We start from the raw sequence: 27,231 nt of genomic DNA on the forward strand, positions 1-27,231 counted from the left end.
GATATTTCACTGCTAGAACCATCCCACATCATAAATATTCTCAAAGGAGTGCGATTAATAAATCAGCTGTAAACACTGAGCATTTTAAATAGATAAACTTGAAAATTTGTAAACTAAATTATAAGATTTCTAATAACTTTTATTGTAATAAGTTTAAATTTTATATAAAAAGCATACCTGGGGAGTTGTAGGGACAGAATTATGTTCACTTTCGCTTTGCGATGTGTCACTTTCAAATTGTATATCGTCTTCATCACCGATACCAGACAATTTCATTATATTTGCCAGATCAAGCTTTTTTTTAACTTTGTTCTTGGGTTTTTTCTTCAATTGTTGGTGTTGAACCACATGTTGCGCTTGTGTGTTATTTACTAGGGTCTGTTGTGTGAGGTGACTAGCAGTATTAGGTTGCTGGGTACCAACCTTTAAAATAATATATTTTAATTAAATAATTTTTCACACTTTCACTTAATTCAATTCATATCATATTAATGAGATTGGAAATGTACCACTAAACAAAAAGATAAATGGAAAAAATATAAAAGAAAATAAAAAAAAAATCTACTTACTTGTGTGACATAAGTAGTAGTAGAGGATGGGGTTAACTGCATTCCGTTAGTCAGTACTCTAACCATTGGCTGCGATCTAGGTGGTTGTATCTGTAATAGCTGCTGTCCACCTGGTTGTAAGATGAGTCCTTGTGGAGTTGCAGTAGCTGTCTGCATCTGGGGTTGTAGTTTTGTAGCCGTTTGTGGTCTAAGAATAAACTGAACTGACGGGGTGGTTAGCATAGGCATTTGATTAAGTAGCAATGGTTGGGCAGTTGGTACAATTGTAGCAGTTTGCTGATGATTCGTAGGTAGGACTATTTGGGGACTAAAAAAAAATAAAGAACATTTTTATCATAATTATACTAAATCCCCGATACTTTTAGGAAATTAGAGAGGTGCAGAGACTTACATATTAGAGCGCGGTCTTCACAAGAAAATTAATCATCCGTGTTTATGGCATGTGATCTATGTACAATACCCGTTAAACAGTTTATTAACTTATAGAGTAATTTCCCGTAACGCCAAAGTGCAGACTTGGAGAATAATTATACCTATAGTCAGTTATGAAAGTTTGGCAATCAACAAAATAGAATACTGATTTATGGAGAGCAGATAAGTAATTAATAGAAACCAGATACTATTGGAGATAAATTGTCATGGATGGGACATCTAAGAATGACTGAAACAAAAAATCATAAAAAAATATTGTCGTTATCTAAAATATCCCTGTAAGGATTTAAAAATACTTTTACTGAGCTATTATGTGTTTTCGGTTATGGAGTCAAATCATGGATTTCAACTTAATCATAAATGAAGTAACCAAAATATGGTGTTATAGAAGGGTGAACAGGTTCACCAAATCTGAAATACTAAAAGAATGAGCAATAAAATGTAAAATCAATAATAACATAAAAAAAATAGAATTGGAATATTTGGGTCAAATAACAAAAAATTAGAATCGATACTGCTTGCTGCAGCTACTATTTTCCGGCAAAATTTATAGTTATAGAAAACCATGACTGAAAGGAAATTCTTGGCTTCAAAAAATATCCGGTAATGGTTTGCTAGAGAATTATTCTAAATAGCAGCCCAAAAAGTGTTAAAAATGGACATGAAAAAATAGTATAGTGCTAATGGAAAAAAAGCAATAAATGGTAAATAACTCCTGCAAGGCAGCAAATAATTCTTTTTAAGAGGAGTGGAATTGATGGATCAGCTGTAAACACTGGGTTCTCCAGTATTGCAGCAAGAAAGGAGGACACGATAAATTCTTTGGGTCGCAGTATAGAAATTCCGATATAACCAACATATTGTAAAGACTCAGATAGACCCAATAAAATTAGGAAAATCATATGTATCCAGCAAAAAGATACTAAATAAGATCATAATATCCAATAAACTACCCTTATTCAATACAGAACAGTTTGTTTTTAATAATTTATTTAACAAATATAGTAACTTTGTTGAAATTAACAAGTAAAAATTAAACAATCTTTTGGTATTAATGGACCACTTACTTCACTATACATTCATAAAATGTGCATTACTCAACAAAATGTACTTGTTATCCTAAATTATTATGTTACCAGGCAATACACCTAACGAGTTTAAATCTTACGGGCCTATCTCTGTTACTGATTATAAAGGGTGTCTCATTATATACGTTATTCCTTCTTAAATATGAATCAGGATACTGAAAAAAATTAAATTATGAAAATTAAAATTTTGTACTTTTTTTGTTTTGTTCTGGATCACGAGTTATTGGTGAATTTTGTTCAAAAGTGAAGTCAGCTTAATGATTGGTATAAATTACTACTGAGGAATTTATTATTAATTTTGTCATTGGAATAAATAATTTTTTATGGTTATTTGTTTTAGATCATCATTGTTGTAATATTCATACTTACCTATACATAGGAATTCCCTAAATGACATGTATGGATATGAAATGAGAAACCCGTCATAAGATACTGCAAAACTAATTAATCAACCATTGTAAAAATCATAAACTCAACACAAGATAAACGTGAGGAGAATGCACTGAAAAAAGAAACTAAACTACAGACAGAACAAGAGGAACTATTGTCATACATAATAGGCTTTTTGACCGCCATTAGTTGAAGAAGAACTTGATTTGACGGTAAACTTAAAACTAACATACCTAAATATACAATACAGAAAATGTTCCAAGTAATAGACAAGCATCATCTTGAAGACAACCGTGGCATTCTAACATGTGTACTGTGTTTTATGCAAGTGCCTTTATTTGAATGAGATATTATAGCATGTAATTCATATGACAAACAAGATATTTCATACAAGTGTAGCAAGATGAGAGAGAGAAAAAATTTCTAAATAACAAAATTGGTAATGCATGTGTAGGAGACATATCAAAAATACTTGTTTTAAGAGAGCAATGATTAAAAATTTTGCAATATTTTGATGGTAGTATTTATAGAAAAACTTAATCGAACTAATTTCTTTTTAGAAATAACTTTTGTACACAATGTTTACAGAAAAAAAAATTATAATCTGAGATATATAAACTCACTAGATTTATGGAAACCCAATGCCAACAGATATCTTGTCAAGGACATGCAGACGACATAGTCATCTACCCTTTTAGAATACACTCTGTGACATAGTGCAAAGAGGAATCGACTGCACAAGATGGTAGTGGGACTAAATATTAACCGAATAAGACCTACCTTTTTACCTTTACTAGGAAGAATAATCTCAATATCAGCCCATCAAGCTAGACGGGCAAATCATTGAGTGGAAAACAGATAGGAATCATCTGGGACTCACAATAGATAGTAAACTTTTTTGGAACTAAAATGGAAAAAAGATAACCACTAAAGCCCTGATGGTGTACAGAAACTTCGCACTGAAGATTTGGGGTTGGAACCCAGAGATCCAACTGTGGATGTACATGGCAATTGTGAGACCAACCTGAACACCACGAGGAAAAATCTCTCAAAGGTGCAATGATTGGCTTGCGTATGTACAACTAGGGCCATGAGGTCATGCCAACAGCTGCACCAGAAGTGACTCTAAATCTCCTACCTCTTCATGGAAAGTGTGGGGGGGAAACATCACTTAGAAAGTTCAGCTTTGAGACAAAATTCACCTTAATACTAAGCTGTGGAAGCAAGTGGGACGAAAACACCATACAAGAAATGAACAGAAATGTTATCAAATGATACAAGGATGGCTCAGACTCAGGCAATTGATAGGAGTGTATAGGCCTAGAACCAAACACTCTTAAAGCCTGGGCAACATACCAAGGATTTTTCCAGGCAATTGAAAAATGGGATATATCCAATATCGTTAAATAGAAACTAGTTTGGGAATACCTGGACAAGTTAAATGATCTAGGAAAGAAAAATAAAGTTGTCCTACAATGGATTATTGAATACACCATAGTGAATAGCTTACAGATTCACTAAAGTAGGAGCAGACAAATAATCAGCTACCGAACAATAGAAAAAGCAATGGAAAAGAAGGTAGATAGGAGCAAAACCAATTATTGGGATAACCTTAAAGGGCTGAGACAGGCAAAGTCTCTTCTGGGAAATTATAACCAGAGTATATCTGCTGTCAGGGGGCTGTAGCCTAAATGTATATCTGAAGATGCTAGCTAGCAAAAAAATGGAGCGTGCAGTTGTACAGAGGATGAAACCTCTATCCACAATCTCTCGACATTAAAGACACTATAGAACTCTAGAGAAATACACCTGGGAGCACTTGAAATAAAAGATGAAGATCTCTGACAGCTACAGCCATCCCACATTCTGTACTTCCTAAGAGGAGTAGATTACCCAGTATCGCAGCAAGAGAGGAGGGTACAATATATTTTTTGGGTTGAGGTGTACTTAGTATTCCAATATACATAAATACACATACACAAGGTATCTAAAAAAACATGTGAAACCAAAGGAAGCCCCTTGAAGTCAACAGAAAATGCCACAAGTTCCACAAACAAATAGAATATTCCCACATACAGCAAAGTAGAATACAGAGAAACTAGGAAAACGTTTAAGGAGTAAACTAAACAATAATAGAATGTGAGAGGTTTATCATTTTGTCAAACGCAAGTATGAAATACCAGTTTTTATGTGTATGGCACTTAATAGCACATAGATCAGCAGAAGTTGTACATTTCACACTGGTGTGCAGTATTTAGTATTTTTTGTAGGCAATTAGAAGTAATCTATATTACTGCATAGATTTTAGTAAATAAGTTTTAATATTAGCAAAATTATTAGTAAATAAGTCCATCAATTTAAATAAACTATTTATAATAGTGAGGCAGTCGTAAATCTAAACTAATATATAGTGTAAATAGTATTGGAATAATAATAAAATGTTATTAGAAAAATATACATACCTCAGGCTTGGTTTGGGAGACGGCTGCGGACTAGCTGATGGTTTGGGCAAAATATTCAGATGTGGCTTCAATTTGATGATATTCTGAGGTTGTGATGTTTGTATAGGTCTTGCTAGTATGTTGTTTTGTATAATTTGCATGACTGGAAAATTCGGTTGTGGTGTTGGTGGTTTTAATGAAGGAGACGGAGATTTAAGACTAGCTGGAGAGGAATAGGGAGATGGTGGATAAACAGGACTAGGATTAGAATAAGCAGGAGATACACTTGTAACTATTTGAGGTTTCTTTACGAGATTCAAATTATTAGATCCCACAACGGTGCAATTGGTACTTAAATTTTCGTACTCAATCTTTTCTTGCTTGATGGTTTGATAGGTGGAAATTTTTGGAGATTTACACATTTTTTGTAGAGGTTTGTGAGGAGTCTGAGACATTTTTTCACGACACTTAATGTACCGGATTAAAGCGCACTAGTATTTAAGTACATTTTTGTTTCATATTATTAAGTCCACTTTGGAATGTTGTCCTAATACTAAATCAAACTTTTTCATTGTTCGTTCAATTTTCCGAATAACTAGGACTTATCCGAACTCAAATAATGCCATTTTATCGTTGTACACATAGAAAAAATATAGCATTAACCACAGCATTATTTCACTTTGAGTCTGAAAGACATTGTGTGGTTTTTAAACATTCAAATTAAAAATTTTCAACTGCTGCACTATAAATTATTACGCGGTGTACGGCATCCTTAAAAATCACTTTGTTTTCTTTAGTAGATTTCGATGTTTTTTCATTCTAAATCTAAAACAAACGAAATAAAATTTATAATGCAAACATAACCTCTTCGAAAAAGTCAAACTTTACCCGCAAGCTGGTTTCTTTCAATTATAAATTTAAGCACCACTTCATTATCGTTAAATATATAATATTTTATGTCCATAGTAGAACAATTTAATTAATAAATTAATTGATTTGCCAATTTTGCGATCACAAATAAATTATCAATGTACCCGCCATCTTTATTGATGCACCTTTTCTGCTTCTTTTCTTTCCCAATACATCCCTCTCGATCATCTAAAATGGACCAGTCCGAGGCTCCAGATCTTATATTTTTTAATAAAATTTACTTTTATTTTCATTCATTTGTATTATAATTGCATGGTATTGTTATCTTTCCTAATTCGTTAGATGTATCGAAATGCAATTAATTAATTAAACTTATACGACAATAGATGTGATGATTACAAATATCAAGTAAAGTTTCATAAAAGGTAATAATGATAAAGGACATTAAAAAATAGACACTACCTATTAATAATAAGAGATAAATATTGTTTTCACGTTATAAGGTAATTATTTTAAAATTTCATTTATTATATTTAAATGCCAGACAATAAAGATTTTTTAGAAATCAATAATAAAGTAAGGTTACAAAGAAACAAAGTAAAAATTTGAGTTATTCCAAATATGAGTGTTATTTATAAAAAAAACTAAAAGGATTATTTAAATAATATGTCATTTTCAGCTGGTTTCTAACAATAAACATCAAGTATCCAACCCACACGGTTTTCAACTTAAAATGAATAAAATTTCTACATACCTTTTAACAATTTCACTTGATGGGTAAAAACGGGGTTCATTTTAGTAGGAGCAGGGCAGCGGACAATTCTATTGGTCGACAGGAAGCGTCATTTGATACATAAAAAAATAACATTTACTTTGAGGTTAGATTAGCCGATTAACCATTTTGAACCTTGTTGTATTTTAAACTAGGGTTATACTGATTTTATTCCTTCTGTGAGGTATTAACTTGATTTGTCGTAAACAATCTTTAAAAATTGACATTACGTATATTTAATAAAAGTAGTTTCTTCGTTTTTCGATTCACATATTATCATATTAAATATCTGTTTACATAAAAACATGTGTTATAACTCTTTATTTGTATTCTATAAAGGAAGCAAGAATAGTAAATCGCTAAGTAATTCATTGGAAATTATATTTTTGTATTCTATATATAGTGATTTTTGGTAAAATTAAGGTTTGAAAAATTTATATTATCTGAATTGAAAAGTGGGCGTATTTGATATAGTCTAAAAGGATCGCCATCACCTGGTAGCGCATATAAATTTGATGGTGGGGGAAAATGTAGGGGAATCGCCTGACAACTATTTGATAAACGACAAGGAAAGAGAAAAACAGCGCTAGCGCATTAAATGTGCAGTAGTAGATTGTGAGTAGAACTGGGTCAGGAGTCGTTATCTTTTGCAATGTATGTTTGAAATTCGACGTTTCACAATATTTGTTAAAGATATATAAAAAGTTATCATTGGTAAAATTAAATTAGCCGAAATTACAGATCGTTTTTATTCATATCAATATTGATTACATAATATGCCAAACCCTATATACAAAGTGACATTTGAGGTGGTATAAATATTAATGGCGCTGCAATATATATGGAAGGTAATCGATATTGATTTGTTTTTTATTGTCTACATTCACAGAAAACTACAAATGTCATAATACAAGGTGTCTACAAAAAATTATGAAATATAAATATCTCTTTAGATAAAATAGCGGGGAGATAAAGGTTTAGGTTATTATTTAATATTTAAATTTCGCTCATACTGATTTTTAATGTTTTTGTTTATCATTTTATTATTTGCGTACTTGTTCATAATTATGAAAGTACAATAAATCGGGAAACAAAATTAAATATAATTAAGAGTATTTTTGAAAATCAAAATGAAAAATATACCAATCACAACAGGGATTTCAGTATTTTCAATATAATTTATAAATAATTTTCATAAATTTTAGTACGATGGCGCCATCTAGCATCTGAAAATCATAGTGGGATATTCAAAATTACTGTTAACATCTCTGGTATTTTAGTTGATTCTCCTGTAGATGGAACTAGGACTTCTAGTTGAGGTGTAAGTTGCGATTGTATTTTTTGTTATTCAAATGACGTCATTTGAAAACAATACTGCTGAATATGAGTCAAAAAATGTTTAGAATTTGGCCCATTTCCGGAAACCAATGAATTTAATGGCTTTGGTGGCGGTACCAATGGCGTCAATCACAATCCATAAGTGTCATTTTTAAAATTGCGATATTGACATACAACGTTCATTGGTCCAATAGTATCGATTCCGTTCTTACGTAAGAAATATGCTTGGAAATATATATTTAAGTGTTCAAATCACATTAAAAACTTATTATATAATGGACACTGCTTGGTTAGATGTATTAAATATGACTCTCAAGTCGCGCCGTCGTTGACGCTTGTTTTTACTGCGGCCGCGTTTCTGATTTTAAAAGCTTGAACTCGCGTTTTACACATTAAGCAAGCATTTGAATCGCAGGTATTAAATCTTTACGGAAAATAGCATATGTATTTAGTCAATGAGCTGACGTAAGAAAAAGTGAGTTTCACTTATGTCAGGTTTCATAAGGAATATTTAACTCCACCCACCCCACAATGAGCGTTCCGTTGTATATCTTTGACTCGCAGCAATGCGAGCTCTGCGACTGTCATTACTGTCATTTTCAAAAACGAATACCGTAAATTTAAGAAAATTATTTTATTCTTCTTTATAATCGAGTATATTACTTATTATGTTAGTAACGTTCATGTTAGTCTATCCAAACTTATTAACACTCCATATTAAATTTAACATATTTGTAATACTCCTATATGGACAGTTGGTATGGGAAAAAACGTACCCACGTTACGGTGCCGACAATATTCATTTTCTCTTTCGTTCGGAACACTTTATATATTCTGTGCATTCTTGAGAATGCGAAAAACAAAGCTTGAACTTCGGAGTATCGAAAAAAATAAAAAAAAAATAAGATTTCTATTTCTTAAAATCTCTTTATTGGAATTTTTTACATCTATATAAATAAGTATATAAGTTATTAATCTATCAATACTTAAATTAATTTAAAAAAATATAGTCAATACGATTTTGAAGTCCTTAAGAAAATTTGACTAGAATTGTCGATCTCGTTTGTGGATTATTTGGAACCCTGTAACAAAAAAAATCTTTAAATAACCAGAAACAATACTAATTACACGAATTAATATCATACTTTATACTTTAAATGGATTTTTATTTCTTAAAATCGTGATTTTTATGAAAAATATTTGTCCTAAAACTGCTAGAATCCATCAAATTCTTTATATTAATGTTAATTCTAGACGGAATATTAATTTTGGTGGAAATGGCACTTAAGAAACCCATTGATTTAAAAGAAAAAACCATTAGATGTTCGTTTTATTTACATTACAGCTCATTTATTTTACGTGCCGAAGTCTTTTTAACAGTGCTCATTTTAAAGCTTATTTCATCAGCTCGCCGCTAGATGTCAATGAATACATTGATTAAATTTCAGACAAAATAAAAAGCGGCTTTATCTTTAATATCTCGCTTAATATTGCACTTAGAAGACTGTATAAAAAACCGATGTGTACAGTTTTTTACCAGCTACAATTTGTTTATCAGAGAATTTTCGATAAAATGCATATTTTTGGAAATGTTCGCAAAAAAACCGATGAAAAAAAATTCCGAATTTTCAATTTGCAAATAACTTGAAAAGTATTGGGTTTTTTGAAAAACTTTATAGAACATTTTTTTCTCAAAATTTAGCCTTCTATCTATATATATATTATTTTGAAAAAAAAATTTAGTTAGAGTTAGAGGTTGAAGATGAGCTTAAAATTTCGTGTAAAACGGTTCACAGTAAAAAAATTCAGTGTAATAACGCCCCAATGACTGCAATATTAGATAATTCTGTAATAATAATGATCGCACTTAGTTTTTTTTATTTATAATGTCAATGTTTACAAAAATTTTTTATTATTTATGATTCTATACAGAGGAATTTTCATTAATTTTTTTATAACTTTTAGTAGTAAATTTACCTGCATTGGATATAAAAATGTTTCTATCGAGTCTTCACCAACTGAATTTTCTAACGCACACACGTAAGCGCCCATATCAGACCATTCTATAGATCTTATTCGAAGTTCTCCTTCTCGAGAAACTGAGTATTTCTCGTTGTTTTCGATCATTTTGCTGTTAGGATTTACCCAAATAACGCTGGGTTTTGGATTTCCGACGTATTTACAAGGCAAAATGACATCATTACCTGCAAATAAAATAAAATATTGCGAGCCAATCAAATTCACCCTGTACCTAAAGATAGATGTTGAATATCGACAAAAAAAAAGAAAAACATAAAATTTTTAAAGGTTTCCCATCTAATGAATGCATTAATGACGCCAAGGTTTCTGTTTTTAACGAAATATGTACCTGTACCACAAATGGTCTCTGTTTAAACACTGAGAAAACAGTTTTATTTTATAAAGGAGCTTTACAACCTCTAAAACTCATCAATGACTTAATACGATCCTCAAATTCGATCAAATTTCTTGTTCTACATATTGAAACAAATTATCCTCTGCTTGTTTTGCCTTTAAATGCCAAAAAATTATTGAATCATCTACATTCAGAATTAAAAATGACAAATGCAGTTAACTGTAACAGTTAACTGCTTGAAAGACCTCTATAAAACAATAAAGTTTATCTCTCTCTCTCAAGATTCAGTATTAGTTTATAACAAAGTAAAAGAGTTTCAACAAAAACTGTTCAAAAACCTTTTTCTTTTAACTCTCCCAACACTAACTCATAGTTTACTTTCTGTTGGAACTTCAGTCATAATTAAAATTCCACCAAGAAGATTGAAAAACTTTAAAAAAGACTGGGAAATATACTTTAACGAAATTAACTAAGCAGTACACTTGAAGATACGGCTTAAGAAACTAGAAGAAATCGAAAGCACAACAGAACTATTTAACTAACAACTTCAGCTAGCAGCTGAATCTGCTCCGAGGGTTGCTAGTTAAATTTTGAGGACACATAAAAACAAATGTTCATAACTGGATAGTCTCCATTAAGATCCAATTCCATTTCGATTGAGGTACCTTCAAAACGTGAGATTAAAGATGCCAATCAAAGACTGTACGCCGAATGACCCATCAATTCGATTTTTGGACCGTTTAAAAACGTTTTTGTTTGAACTGATGTGTGTGAGTTGGCATTGTCGTGATGGAGAATGATTCGTCTTCTGCGATTGGTTTCCTTAATTTTTTTAGCACGTCTAACAAAAACATGCTGGTATACCAATCAGAATTGACCATTCTGCGTTGCTACCAACTATAATCGACTCGAACCATGGGCTAGAAGCGTTGAAGAGAAAGTAAATTTATCTGTAGATCACTAATACAGTTTTCTAACCGATAAGTCACGATTTAGATAAAAAAGTGAAACCAAACGTATCAAATCCAATCAGTGTAAGACTTTCCATGAAAGACTGTACGCCGAATGACCCATCAATTCGATTTTTGGACCGTTTAAAAACGTTTTTGTTTGAACTGATGTGTGTGAGTTGGCATTGTCGTGATGGAGAATGATTCGTCTTCTGCGATTGGTTTCCTTAATTTTTTTAGCACGTCTAACAAAAACATGCTGGTATACCAATCAGAATTGACCATTCTGCGTTGCTACCAACTATAATCGACTTGAACCATGAGCTAGAAGCGTTGAAGAGAAAGTAAATTTATCTGTAGATCACTAATACAGTTATCTAACCGATAAGTCACGATTTAGATAAAAAAGTGAAACCAAACGTATCAAATCCAATCAGTGTAAGACTTTCCAAGAAAGCAATGACTCCCAAAGAGGTACATAATGAAAAAAATCGACAAAATCACTAGGTATTGACCAAATAATCGCCAAAATGTTGAAAGAATTAACAAAAAGGGGTATTTATGCTTAAATACATTTAGAACACAATTATAAGACTGTGCAACAATGTTCAAACTTCTTTAAAAACTATTTCCACAGGAATGGATTTCCTGCCATTAATTTGGATTCCAATACAAACATTTGAGAGTACAACAATTCTACTGACTCGCAGAGCTGAGAAGAACAAATAATACTGCTAAAATGATCCAAAGTAATAAAAAATTTTTGATCGTAAATCAATGTTTTCGATAAGAGATATAACATCCCTTATGGGAAATAGTTAATAATGGTACTTCTTCTTTCCAGTACCACGTAATAAGTTCTCAGCCATAAATCTCCCTCTTTTTTATCTCCTGAGTATTTTTCTTTCAATTCTCTTCGTCTGCTTTGTTAAGAATCCACGTTTGGCCTCCGTATTTCACTGTTGGTATCCTTTCTGGAGATTTTTTGGAATACCTAATATAGATAATTATTCGAAATTAAAATTCCGAAAACTTACCGATAACGTCCATATATGTACTGGCCCAAAAAGTTACGCGAGGTAAATGATGCGCTCCGAGAATTTTTGCATTTAATAATTGCGTAAAATTCATTTCTCTACCATCTGTAACTATCAGTTTAGTCGCCGCCGTGTCTACCTTCGAACCAGACTCTGCTACACATCGATAAATATCCTGATGACGAGGTAGTAAGTAATTTATGACTAATCGAGACGTTACCTGAAATGGAAAATATCGTGAAAGAACATAATCAAACATAAAATCGGACTATCATTCAATTCTAACACGTGCCCCAATAGTTTTGTCACAAAATATTCAACCGTATATTTAATAACTCACAAAGTTAATAAATTAAACTAATTAGAGGGGCCCCTGATCCACAACTAGTCGTCTCTCATTATATCTAAGACTTCTAGTATACGGTGTGGGTATTAAGCGCTGCTACAGAAAAAGTACGCATGCGCCAAAGGTTAACGACTGTCAGTTCTTTAGTTTGATACCTATTCAATCGTACGCGATATCGACTGTGTCTGTAGACAAAGCAGTGTAGCCGTATAGAAAGTTTGTATAGTGGCTGTTTTGTAGTAAAAATGATCGACGTAAAAATAAACCTAGCCTAACCTAAACAAATTCTTTGATCTTTGATTACCGACCCATTTTTTCAAGTCTGGGAACAGAAAATAATCCGAGGGGGCTAAATCTACCGAATAGGGTGCATGAGGTAACAATTCGAACTTTAATTCATTAATTTTGGGCGATGTTTGTTAGACGACGTTTGTTTACAAAATTTCTGACGTCAACATGAAGATTTCAGCACTTACCAAATATAAGTGGTTATATATTTACGCATGCGTTGAGTGATTTTTAGTAAAATTTGTGTCTGTACACAAAGCAGTGTAGCCGTAGCCTTCCTTTTTATTTGTTTTGTAGTAAAAATGATCGAAGCGAAAATAAACCTAACCTAACCTAACCTAACCTAAACAGATTGTTCTTAAATTTCATACAGAATATTTGTTGCGTTCACGTGTTTTTGAGTGGTTTAAACGTGTCCAAGATTGCCAAGAAGATGTTGAAGATGATTCACGTTCGGGTAATAGAAATTTTAACATGCGAAAAATGTGTGCCTATAATTCTCACATTTGAACAAGAAGAAGGTTGCAAAATATCGGTATTGACACTTTTATTGCGATTGAATCTTTCATAAAGTCAAATCTGTGTTACAAGGAACAAAATTTGAGTCTGTTGGATCTGCGAAAAAAAAGCGACGTTCGTCTTGGAGGAACTGACAAAAAAATATTTCCTGCACTGTTTAGAAGTGTCCAAAAATTTTGACTTGATCGACCTGAGGCAAATTGTTTCGGTACAAAAAGGTGTGCTATTCTGTTTTAACCAATATTGAGTTGTCATTGTTCAATACGAGAATGGTGCCAGAAGTAGACGGCCCAACAAAGAAATCCCAAAAATTTTTGAATCATAATCTCATTTTAGCTCCATACTTCCCATCCCAGCGATGTTCAATAAGTTCGATACCCTTTTTATAATAAGCCACCGACCCATTTTTTCAAATCTGGGAATAGAAAATAATCCGAGGTGTCTAAATCTGGCGAATAGGGTGCATGAGACGGCAATACAAATTTGATTCTTTAATTTTGGTCGAGGTTTGTCGACAAAGTTTCTGACATCAATATGAAGATGTCACTTACCAAATATAAGTGGGAATACATTTACGCATGAGTTTGAGGGATTTTCATTAAAATTTGTAGCCATTTTGGACGGTTAGATTCTGTTTTGATAATCGTATGATTCGTTATGAAGATTTTCTTGAAAATGGATATTGATAGAAGAATATAGAAGATGTATAGGATATGAAAAATGTAAATCTTTGATCACCAAGTCATTTTTTCAAGTCTGGGAACAGAAAATAATCCGAGGTGTCTAAATCTGGTGAATAGGGTGCATGGGGTGCAATTCCAACTTTGATTCACTAATTTTGGCCATTGCAATAACGGATGTGTGACCTGGTGCATTGTCTTGATGAAACAAAATTTTGTTCTTAGCTCAATTCGGTAGTTTTTGCTTGATTTATTCGCTCAAACGTTGCAATAAGTTCGCATAATACTCGACGTTGATAGTTTTTTTCTTTTCAATGAAATTATGCCACGCGTATCCCTAAAAACGCCGCCATCACCTTGCCTGCAGATGAAACGGTCTTTGACTTAGTCCATAGTGACTCTCATTCGTAAAATGTATCCGCGTTAGTTGACAAGAGCAACTCGGTATCCGTGCTAATTGCATAAGGGTATATTCACTACATTTCTGTCTTTTTCCGCATTTTAGACCATTTCTTCACGCCCTAATTTGCTAAAAAAAAACCTGACTCTGCCTTCTGGTCTTCCTACAAGTCTTTGTGCTTTCCCTGTTCCGTTCCAACAACAACGAATCCATCATTCAATATATGCCAGGTGGGGAACGACTTTGAGTATTGAATAGACATACACGATAAAAATAGACCCATGTCCATATGATTATTAGTTCTGTAAATTCAAGGTTATTGTCGTTGTTTTCAGCATGAGGACATGAAATTTCTGAAGTTACAAACTATAGGGGTATATTGGAATATTGCATAAAGGGCTGCGAAGAAAAAGACTTGAAAATTGGACCAGCAGTCATTATTTATTAACAAGTCTTCTTGTCTTTTAAATATCGCAACAAATAACGTTTGGATATTCCCGGTGATCGATTTAACATTGAAATAAATTGTAGTACTTTGAATTTCATTTAAAACAATGATTCTCTCGTATAATATATAAAGGTTCCTTACCTGTGCCAAAGCTGGATTCCTAGCTACTATATTTGTTTCGAATGCCTCATTTTCGGTGATTTTTCTATTCGATTTGTACCATTCGATGGTGGGAGGCGGCGAGCCCATTGCTTCGCAATGAAGTTCCATATGAGATCCGACTTTTTTATTCATAACAACAACCGGAGGATTATTGATCTTCACCCATTCCCCCGTTGAAAAACTGAGGTTTTCCTCTGCGCTACTACCTACATCGTTACTAATATCGTCGACTATCCTTCTACATTCGAAGTGGTTGAAAGTGAAAGCAATAAATAATACTGATAGTAACATCTGCAACAAAACAATCAAAATTAATTCATCAAAAGAAATTACGAAAATTGTCCGCGAAGAGTTTCTAATTTTTTTACAAAAACGCGCTCCTCGAGAAGGTCCCACAGGAAGAAATCTCATGGTGTCAGTTCACTCAACGAATCCATTCTCCAAAATGAACATTAAGTACCGCGAAACTCCATCCTGCATGAAATGACGGATATTAGCGAGTGTTCATTTGCCCACGTAAATCTTTCCAGTTTGGCCTGTCACGTTGCCCTCAAAAAAGTACGGAACCACGAGACCTCCCGCATGGATATCTAGCCAAAAACGCAGCCCAGGAAGTTTTAATTCTTCTCCAATGAGAAGTGAGGATCGAAATCATCCTCGGGAAGTGCGTGGAGGAAAACGTGGACGCCAGCGCCACTCTTTCCATATATTCGTTGTCCAGACCGCGACGCGTCGGCAACAGAGCCCGTTTTTAAGAATTTCTGATACTTATTTCACATTGTTGAACGATTTGGTAGCGGTGAATTCGGAAATTGATTGATTGTATAATACCCAGCTTGGCAAGATGGGCGGGGTATTTATCAGGACCAATCTTCATTTTAAGTATATTTGCTGAGAGAGAGGTTAAAGTTTGGTATGATAAGGAGGATTTTTGTAAGAAGGTGGCTTTGTTGGAGTAGGTTCTGATATAGGAATAGCACCTCTTCAGAGCTGGGGTTATACTAGCTGAATAAAATTACGAATTTATGTATTCAAAACTTAGTACAGTGAACCAAGCAAATCACCTCGAAAATGATGCAAATAACAAACCTGATTTGGTGCCAATGTATGCTTCTACCCAGGGGTGAAAACCACCCTTACTCGGGGGTGGAAATTTAAAATTTCGAAATAATACCAGGAATTGATAGAGAATTGAATTTTATGAAGAAAATGTCGAATGAAGTTTTTTATTGAACTCAATAATTTCTGAGTTATTCGCGATTAAAAATTTTAAAAAACACGTTTTTCAACATTTTTTCACGAAAAACTCGAAAATTACGCATTTTCTGGAAAAAATTATTCTTATTAAAATTGTAGTTTATAGAAAAACAAAGAAATTAGTCAGTTTAAATTGAATTTTTTACATAATATTCAGCAATTTATGAGTTACTGAAAGCCAATTTTTTCTTTTTTGTAAATTTATGCAGAGGTTTGAGCTCAAATAACGGGAAAACGATCGATTTTTCATAAAAAATTGTGATATACTTTTTTAAAGTACTTTTTCAGACCTTTCAAATCAGCTTTTATAAAATCGTCTAGCATGAAAATTAAGCGAGTTATGATGAAAATAAGTTGAGTAACTCGAATTTGAAAAAAAAATGTCGGTAAATTTAACACCATATGCGGCAAAATTAAAATTAATCGTAGCCCATGTAAAATTATCTTTTTTAAGCCCTAACAACACGTTCCAAAAGTTTGAATGGTTTCGAACAGGTATATTTTGAAAAAGTTGTTTAATGTGAAATTTTTTTTTCGACTTTTTAAAAAAAAACGTTATTTTTTCAAAATATCTCAAAAACTATTGGATCAACGAAAGAATTTTTTGTAACTAAAATTTAGCTTTTATTTTACTGAACATTTTGCTTTTTTTTAAACTCACGTAGCTTGAAAATTAAACGAGATATAAGCGTTTAAAGTATTGATTTCAATGCCAAAGTAGAGTCTTTTTTACCCTTTAACATGAAAATTCTCTGAAGAAAAGGGCCTAGAAGGGTTGTAACTCATATGGTTTTGTAGCTTATGAAATTCCCTACAAAATGATATATGGATGAATACAAAAAGCTTAAAGAGAAGCCGAGTTATTATTAAAAAACCGAATAGACGAATTAGAAAGTTAAATTATTGATGTATACTTTAAAAATCATGTTAATTTTATACTTAATTTAATGTTGTAAAATAAATATTTTTAATTATCTATAAAGTATGAAGTTTAAAAGGTTTAATATTTATAGGGGGTAAAAAATTGTAGAAACATTTCATTATATTAGAAGCAACAATTCATTTTTAGTAGTTTTTAGGAGTTGAATTAAATTAAAACGTTATTTATCACGTTTGTTATATAAATATTGAATATAAGAAACAAAAAATATTTGAGGAGTACCTCAGAATTCGAATCAACATTGTTTTTTGTTGTTGTAGATTCCCACCCAAGCAAAAAATAACGAAGCAAACTAAAGAGAAAATTGTAATTGAATTTTAATATTCTAAGTATTTTTTAAACGTCACAATCTTTTTAGAAAGAAACTTATTAATAATATCCGTAGTGAATGGGTTGATCTAAAATACAACAATTTAAAACCTTGATAATTTGTAAAGAATTTTAATCATGTGACATAGCGAACGTTTGTAAACTCACGTATTTCTTTCTGAGAAGTTGAGAGGCATAAACTGATACCTGATCTTTTTGCTTAAGGGACAGAAATGAACGCGACCCCAATCACGTACCAATTTTTTTTTTCGTATCATTATGAGAAGTAGCCAAGTTTAAAAATTTTATGTTTTTCTCTTAACAATGTAAAAGAAATTTTGAAATAAATGTTTAACTATCAAAAAAAAAACATATTGGAAGTATCTTTATGGATTGCGTAATGATATACAGACTGTCCCACGACGAGTTAAAACTATCTGTATATGGGAAAATTCTTATAGTAAAATCATGGAATCGACTGTAACTTTGTTATTTTGAATAGAACACCCTATATATTAATACATATTTGAAAACTACGTAAAATTTTAGTATACTTTTGTTTAAAAACTTTTTTCGAAAAATGCATACTCTTAGTGTAATTAATTTTTTTGTAAAAAATTTGACTGTTGTAGACCCTTATAAATTATTTTTTTACGAAGATACCCTTAAAGATATGAAAATAGTTTCTATTCGGTTGCTTTAAGTAAAGTCAGACGTATTTGAATCTATGTTGAAAAATTCTTAATTTTATACAGGGTGTGTATAAAAAGTTTTCAAAGTTTAACTTTATAAATATCAAATTTCTTCATTTTTTTAAATAGTTTTTTCTATTTTAATGCATTCAGAGGTCAAAAATAATACAAATTCATGTATACTTTCCTATACCTAAACTTTTAGTCGTTTCCGAGATATTTGAGGTTATAAATTATTATAAAAATAAAACACCTTCATCTCTAAAAATTTACAGAAAACATTTAATAACTGAATAACGGTACGGGTTAGTTATAGGAAAGTATACATGAATTTGCCTAATTTTTTACCTCTAAATGCATTAAAATGGAAAAAACCGGGTGGCTCTATTTGAAAAAATGAAGAAATTTGATATTTATGAAGTTAAACTTTGAACTTTTTATACAAAACCTGTATAAAATTAAGAATTTTTCAACATAGATTCAAATACGTCTGACTTTACTTAAAGCAACCGAATAGAAACAATTTTCATATCTTTAAGGGTATCTTCGTAAAAAAAGAATTTATAAGGGTCTGCGTTTAAATCACATGTTTTGGTGATAGCTCAATCGGAATAGAAAAAATGCCTCGAAATTTGGTTCAAACACATGCAAAAGTTTATTGATCTTAGTGGAGAATTATTTGAAAAACAATAAAGCCATTTCTAATTATTAATAATCGTTTTTATTTGTTAATTTGAAAACTTAAGTGACAACCCTCGTAAATTTTCAGAAAGAGCATTCAAAAGTCGATTTTTGTCGGCATTATTTAATCAAAATATATAATATTATTATATGGGAAGTTTTGGCTCAGGTTTTTATAAATAGACAAAAATTTTAATAACCAAAAATGAAAGAAAAACACGTAATGTATATAGGTAATTTAAAAACAGAATAAATTTAATTTTTTTCTATCTAAACAAATTAAAAATGGAAAAAACCATTTCTTATACAACATTATTCTTAAACAACATAATGAATAATAAAAAAATTAAAAATAAAAACGTGTTTTCAGTTCTTGTTCTTTTTGGGTATCTTATTTTTAAATTTATAAAACATGCTTCTAATAAACAGTTTATCAACATCTGAAATGAATTTATATAATGGATAATATATACCATATCTTCGGCAATTGACACGTTTTAACATCAGACAAGCTAAAACTTGTTTTGTGACTCTTGTTATAATAAACAAAGCTAGATTAGCATATACAAAATCATGGTAATTTGATTTTTTTTTATGTAAAATATTCAAGGACCTTCAGTAATACATGAAAAAATTATATTTTTTGAGGAGTTTTGAAAATCCATTTGAATATCAGACTATATCAAACACTCGAAACGGTTTGTTCTGGTTTACAGTGGAGAGTTGATGGACTGAAGACTTCTGTTCCTTTCAGGACTTCCGGAAATTGACTGTATCGTGGCCTCAAAAGTTTTTATCTGTGGAAATTCTTCCATAAAAATCTTCAAGGCAAATTACTTAACTAAATTTCCATTATTTTTGGAGAGTTCGGACATTCACCATAACTTTTTACAGCATCAGAAGTAATGTTCTTTTCATGTTCTGTTTGAAGCTCGCCACATTTTATCGTGGATTCCCTAACACAACTTACGATGTGCCAACTCGTGATCGTGGTTGTCATGAAGATTAGACAACTCATGACTGAAAATTATGTACCTGGGGATTTTAATTGTCAAATAAATATAACCTAACAACCTCTATCGGTATGGAACTTTGCTTTACATCATTCTACTGGGGAACTCCAAAGAATTTTGCCACTTTTTTGTAATCTCAGTTTTTTAAATTTTAAATCATTGATTACAAGCGATTTGTTTCACCGCTGACTTTCATCGTGGATTCCCCCAACTCCAAGCAAACTACTAACTAATTCCACTGCGACATCAACACTTTTACAAGATGACAATTTTTAAAAAGGACAATAATACAAAATAGAATTGGTTGGAAGTCAGCTCTGTCTTCCAATTCTTGAGGTAAATTTCCCTCTGTAGCATAAACTTTTTCTTTAAGATACGATCCAATATCTCACGCAAGATCATGACCGGTTTTCAAGTGTCAAATCTCCAGTATTAAAACAATTAAACCAACGCTGTAACCTCCGCTCGTTTCCAGTTTTTCTACTATTTCTAACCTCAATATCTCACGCAAGATCGTGATCGATTTTCAAGCGTCAAATCTCCCGTATTACAACGATTAAACCAACGCTGTAACCTCCGTTCGTTTCCAGTTTTTCTACTATTTCTAACCTCAATATCTCACGCAAGATCGTGATCGATTTTCAAGCGTCAAATCTCCAGTATTACAACGATTAAACCAACGCTGTAACCTCCGCTCGTTTTCGGTTTTTCTACTATTTCTAACCTCAATATCTCACGCAAGATCGTGAACGATCTTCAAGCGTCAAATCTCCAGTATTACAACGATTAAACCAACGCTGTAACCTCCGCTCGTTTCCGGTTTTTCTACTATTTCTAACCTCAATATCTCACCCAAGATCGTGAACGATTTTCAAGCGTCAAATCTCCAGTATTACAACGATTAAACCAACGCTGTAGCGTCCGCTCGTTTCCGGTTTTTCTACTATTTCTAACCTCAATATCTCACGCAAGATCGTGAACGATTTTCAAGCGTCAAATCTCCAGTATTTCAACGATTAAACCAACGCTGTAGCGTCCGCTCGTTTCCGGTTTTTCTACTGTTTCTAACCTCAATATCTCACGCAAGATCGTGAACGATTTTCAAGCGTCAAATCTCCAGTATTACAACGATTAAACCAACGCTGTAGCCTTCGCTCGTTTCCGGTTTTTCTACTATTTCTAACCTCAATATCTCACGCAAGATCGTGATCGATTTTCAAGCGTCAAATCTCCAGTATTACAACGATTAAACCAACGCTGTAACCTCCGTTCGTTTCCAGTTTTTCTACTATTTCTAACCTCAATATCTCACGCAAGATCGTGAACGATTTTCAAGCGTCAAATCTCCAGTATTTCAACGATTAAACCAACGCTGTAGCACCCGCTCGTTTCCGGTTTTTTACTATTTCTAACCTCAATATCTCACGCAAGATCGTAAACGATTTTCAAGCGTCAAATCTCCAGTATTACAACGATTAAACCAACGCTGTAACCTCCGCTCGTTTCCGGTTTTTCTACTATTTCTAACCTCAATATCTCACCCAAGATCGTGAATGATTTTCAAGCGTCAAATCTCCAGTATTTCAACGATTAAACCAACGCTGTAACCTCCGCTCGTTTCCGGTTTTTCTACTATTTCTAACCTCAATATCTTACGCAAGATCGTGAACGATTTTCAAGCGTCAAATCTCCAGTATTACAACGATTAAACCAACGCTGTAACCTCCGTTCGTTTCCAGTTTGTCTACTATTTCTAACCTCAATATCTCACGCAAGATCGTGATCGATTTTCAAGCGTCAAATCTCCAGTATTACAACGATTAAACCAACGCTGTAACCTCCGTTCGTTTCCAGTTTTTCTACTATTTCTAACCTCAATATCTCACGCAAGATCGTGATCGATTTTCAAGCGTCAAATCTCCCGTATTACAACGATTAAACCAACACTGTAACCTCCGTTCGTTTCCAGTTTTTCTACTATTTCTAACCTCAATATCTCACGCAAGATCGTGATCGATTTTCAAGCGTCAAATCTCCAGTATTACAACGATTAAACCAACGCTGTAACCTTCGTTCGTTTCCAGTTTTTCTACTATTTCTAACCTCAATATCTCACGCAAAATCGTGATCGATTTTCAAGCGTCAAATCTCCAGTATTACAACGATTAAACCAACGCTGTAACCTCCGTTCGTTTCCAGTTTTTCTACTATTTCTAACCTCAATATCTCACGCAAAATCGTGATCGATTTTCAAGCGTCAAATCTCCAGTATATCAACGATTAAACCAACGCTGTAACCTCCGCTCGTTTTCGGTTTTTCTACTATTTCTAACCTCAATATCTCACGCAAGATCGTGAACGATCTTCAAGCGTCAAATCTCTAGTATTTCAACGATTAAACCAACGCTGTAACCTCCGCTCGTTTCTGGTTTTTCTACTATTTCTAACCTCAATATCTCACGCAAGATCGTGATCGATTTTCAAGCGTCAAATCTCCAGTATTACAACGATTAAACCAACGCTGTAACCTCCGTTCGTTTCCAGTTTTTCTACTATTTCTAACCTCAATATCTCACGCAAGATCGTGAACGATTTTCAAGCGTCAAATCTCCAGTATTTCAACGATTAAACCAACGCTGTAACCTCCGCTCGTTTCTGGTTTTTCTACTGTTTCTAACCTCAATATCTCACGCAAGATCGTGAACGATTTTCAAGCGTCAAATCTCCAGTATTACAACGATTAAACCAACGCTGTAACCTCCGTTCGTTTCCAGTTTTTCTACTATTTCTAACCTCAATATCTCACGCAAGATCGTGATCGATTTTCAAGCGTCAAATCTCTAGTATTTCAACGATTAAACCAACGCTGTAGCACCCGCTCGTTTCCGGTTTTTCTACTGTTTCTAACCTCAATATCTCACGCAAGATCGTGAACGATTTTCAAGCGTCAAATCTCCAGTATTACAACGATTAAACCAACGCTGTAACCTCCGTTCGTTTCCAGTTTTTCTACTATTTCTAACCTCAATATCTCACGCAAGATCGTGATCGATTTTCAAGCGTCAAATCTCCAGTATTTCAACGATTAAACCAACGCTGTAATCTCCGTTCGTTTCCGGTTTTTCTACTATTTCTAACCTCAATATATCACGCAAGATCGTGAACTATCGCTGCTACGGCTGCTTTAAACTTTTGTTTCCAATAATGTCTTAACAATACACGAATTTTATATTTATCACACTTCATACTATTTATTATGTAAAACGTACTGCGTCGTCAATAAATAAACAAATATCATCAAAAGGAAGTAAATGATTGTATCTACTCTTCATAATATTATATACTAGTTGTTACAAGAAACTACGTGATTAAATTGAGGCGTAGGAATTTTCACATAAAATAAAAACTGAAATTACTTATAAGAGACACCCTTTATATAATATACCCTGTGTTTACAAAGATATTTTATCAGTGTATGAAACAAAAATTAATTGATATTGAAACACGTTTAATTTTCTGACGCAATCAATGACGACTTAAAGTTTTCGCTAAAATCGTGTTGACGTATTCAACCAACGATAACTTTTTATAATAAATGCTGGTCAACACTTTAAGTGTCAATGACGTGTAAATAAAAATTTGAAAAAAAAATCATATAATCGAGACGTCAGGTCGAGAAAAAAATTAATTACAAAAATTTTTATAAGAAATTAATAAATACTTACGTTTAATAAATAAAAAAATTCTAATGCGATTACACTAAATAAAACAGTATTGCATCAGTTAATAAATACTATAGTATTAAAATTCCGTACCACTACCCGTGTAAAATACTTAGCTACGCACTCACAAACAGTTTTTATCTTAGGTGAGATCCCATTGACTAAACCACGTATTTATACTAATCTTTCAGACATACCTCCTATTTCAACCAATCACATCATTCCGAAAGCTCCTTAGATTTACATTCATAATTCTCATTGTGATTCATTTCGATTTTGACCTTTATTTCAGGGTCGTTTCCAGAGGATTTTCCATTAACTGTTTGAGATTTATTAGATGCAATGTTTCGTTTGAATCGTTAAATCCTTTAATGTGAAATTCGAATATTATAAAACTTGATTTCTTCGAATTAATTATATACAATATCGTATGATTTCTTTATATGAATATTTCATTATGTGAAAATTGTGACACAACGTTTTTGAATATTAATTGAGATTTCTTAAACCCTTTTGTACAGAGTGAGTTTTATATATGGAGCGCCCCGATTATCCCAGAAAAGGTCTTATAGGCCAGGTATTCAAGCATTTCCCCTACGAATTCTTTAATGCAGCAACAATTTACCCCCCAAGGGGGTAGACACCTCTTTTCGGAGGTGGAAAATTTTTCACCCAAAATAACCCCAGAAATCGAAACATCAGCAAATTTAAAGTAAAAAATGTCATATAAAGTTTTTTCGCCAGATCAATAGTTTTTGAGTTATTCGCAATTGAAAAGTACGAAGACGCATATGTCAATAGTTTTTTACGGTATAATTCTGTAATGATGCATTTTATCAAAAAAAGTGTAATGAACAAAATTGAAGCTTATAAAAAAACAAAGAAATTAAGCTATATTTTAAGATCTTAATGTTCTACCTAAAGCAAGTTATAGATACTTGAATAGCTTTTGTTTTACGTAATTGAGCATTTAACCTTAAATAACGGGAAAATGGTACATAATTCAACAAAAAGTCATCGAATACTTCTTAAAGAGCTTGAAAATATCTTTCAAATGACCACTTATAAATGTCGTTCCGACTGGAGCTGAAGCTAAAAAAATTGCACCAAAACTAATGCCATTTCATTGAAAATCAAAATTGAACTTATTCCTTGCACCAAATACTTCATTTGGATGTAATTTACGACATCTGAAAGTTTGGCTAATAAGAAAGGCATAATTTTGAAAAAAATGAGCATTAAATAATACTTTTTGTTTTTGATTATTAAAAAAAAATTTTTTGCTCATTTTTTCTCTATAACTATAAGAGATACAAAAACAAATAAACAATCAAGGTAAAGCATTTTTTATGACGATTATTTTGCTTTTTTTATTTTTTTTGTAGCATAAAATTTGACGGAGTTATAACCAAATTAATCTGTCACTATAGTGCTAGGAATACCCTTTATTAATAAAATGTGGAGGATCTCAAGCCCTTCTAACATACATAGGCTTGTAGCCTTGAAAATTACCTTCAAAATAGTTTTCTGTAGGATGTAATAGCATCAAAATTGATGGAGTTACAAAAAAAATAAGATTTTGAAATTTTTTATGTGAATTATTGGATATGAAAAAGTTTTAAACATCAACAGTCATCAAAAATTTTTTATTTTTTATCAAAGGGGTGGTTCTTGAGGGTTGATACCACAAATCTAACGCATTGATATTATTTTTTTAATTCTCCGAATTCCTTAAGGGGACCCCGTCGTTATTTTAGCCTCATAAATCTTAATCCGGCCCTGGCAACAGTACATTCCAACAGTTTCATCTTTCCATTTGAAAGCATCGCAATAGTGACATTTTTTATTCATTAAGCAAATAACAATGAAAGGATGATTACGATATTAAATTGAAGGATAATATTGAAACCTAGTACCATTAAATACCGATTAATCTTTACGCAAGAAATTTCGACGACGCGTGGTCTGCATTTCTGCTTTATCGTCGCCTGCGATTGTTCTGGAGTTTCTATCGCTCGTCTTTCTGAACGGACTCGTACCTAAAGAGGAGTTTCAGTTACTTCCGAGACATTTTTAAAGAAGAACAGACTAAGAATTAAAACCAAAGTGTAAGATCTAAAATAATGAATAGCATGTAACCACATAAATGACACCTAACCTCAAAAATTCAATTCTATATTGCATGTATAATGACAAAAAAAATAACAATAAATGAAGAAAAATTCCAAACATCTGAAACTATAGTCAATTGAATTGGATATTGACGTGAATGTTATATAAGATGAGATTTATAAACAAATGTGTTTCATACACATATATGCGCAATACTTCTATTGTTGACAGTTGACAGTTGGTATGGGAAAAAGCGTCTCTCGTTCGAGACGCTCTATCTATACTGCGCATGCTTAACAATGCGCAGAACCGAGCTGGAACCTCGGTGGATAGAGAAATAGTTGCCATTTTGTTATATAATTCTTCAATTGTAATTAAAATAAATAGACAAATGCGTTATTCCAAAAGAATACTGGGAAAATCTAAAACTTTGATCAGTTCGTAGGTACAATCGGCGCCACGTTTTATGTCTGTTAACACGCGCGTTTGTAAATCAAATAATATTTTCAATAAAATAAACTGTGGAGCTTTTGCCACTGATAAGATAAATTATTTCAGGTGTTGACGATGACGTATTATTCCAAGAACAGTGAAATGTATTATATAAGTAAAGCCCGGTCTACATATTACAGGAAGTGACTAAAATTGATCATTCAAGGGTGAAATAAAAATTTATGGCCTATTTTTTCTTGTAAATAGTCTTTGTTAAATTACAATTTGGTGATTTTACCTGCTCCGAACTGAAAAAAACGACTTGATTTTTTTTTGGAGATTGTTGTCTACTTGATCTATTTTTATTTTAAGGACTGTAAAAAGTATCAAAGAATTCTGACCGCAAAACTCATATACCGGAGCGAGTTCATAAGAAGCGTTTCCCACGACAAAGTAGGGGTAAAAAAACTAAGTTTTCCAAACAATATTGACATTATTTGAAAAGTAAAAAGTCATCAAACTCTCTCAATTTATAAAACGAAGTATTCATCAAATATGAAACAATAAAAAAACCAATAATTAATTTTGCAAAGACTCCATTGATTGTTGTGTTTGCTTTCGTTGTAGCTTCTATTGAAGATACTAAATCGAAGCGCCAACTCGGGATTTCAATATCGCGATCGTGGTTGTCATGAAGATTAGACAACTCGTGACTGAAAATTATGTACTTGGGGATTTTAATTGTCAAATAAACATAACCTAACTTAACCTAATAACCTCTATCGGTATGAAAGTTTGCTTTATATCATTCTACTGAGGAATTCCAAAGAATTTTGCCACTTTTCAGTAATCTCAGTTTTTTAAATTTAAAATCAAAAACAGTTGGTTCTTTTTGATGGATTAGAGTCCGGATAACACTTTTCAGGCCATTGCAGATCTTGTAAGGTAGTTTTTTTTCATCAAGAAACA

At 32.4% G+C, this 27,231-nt stretch overlaps 2 protein-coding genes across 3 annotated transcripts in view; both read right to left on the reverse strand.

Annotated features, from left to right (window-relative positions):
- LOC130892545 (alpha-protein kinase 1-like) overlaps nt 1-6,592 on the reverse strand; it is a 24,856-nt gene extending 18,264 nt beyond the window's left edge. The window contains exons 1-4 of one of the 2 annotated variants that reach the window (XM_057798003.1): nt 6,545-6,592; nt 4,942-5,745; nt 570-876; nt 178-423 (exon numbers count right to left, since the gene is read on the reverse strand). In XM_057798003.1, the coding sequence (XP_057653986.1) occupies nt 178-423; nt 570-876; nt 4,942-5,375 (987 nt within the window). In that variant the 5' untranslated portion in view covers nt 5,376-5,745; nt 6,545-6,592. Of the gene's footprint in view, nt 1-177; nt 424-569; nt 877-4,941; nt 5,746-5,808; nt 5,990-6,544 lie in introns of those variants that run through there. The other variant, XM_057798002.1, reaches the window with a different exon arrangement.
- Nucleotides 6,593-8,807: 2,215 nt separating this feature from the next.
- Nucleotides 8,808-27,231, reverse strand: part of LOC130893032 (neural/ectodermal development factor IMP-L2) — a 31,306-nt gene continuing 12,882 nt past the window's right edge. The window contains exons 3-6 of the mRNA XM_057798797.1: nt 15,084-15,395; nt 12,262-12,481; nt 9,878-10,104; nt 8,808-8,982 (exon numbers count right to left, since the gene is read on the reverse strand). Coding sequence (XP_057654780.1) covers nt 8,971-8,982; nt 9,878-10,104; nt 12,262-12,481; nt 15,084-15,395 — 771 coding nt within the window. The 3' untranslated portion in view covers nt 8,808-8,970. The remainder of the gene's footprint in view (nt 8,983-9,877; nt 10,105-12,261; nt 12,482-15,083; nt 15,396-27,231) is intronic.

This window comes from Diorhabda carinulata, chromosome 4, assembly GCF_026250575.1.
Source record: "Diorhabda carinulata isolate Delta chromosome 4, icDioCari1.1, whole genome shotgun sequence".
NCBI classification, from domain to species: Eukaryota; Metazoa; Arthropoda; class Insecta; order Coleoptera; family Chrysomelidae; genus Diorhabda; species Diorhabda carinulata.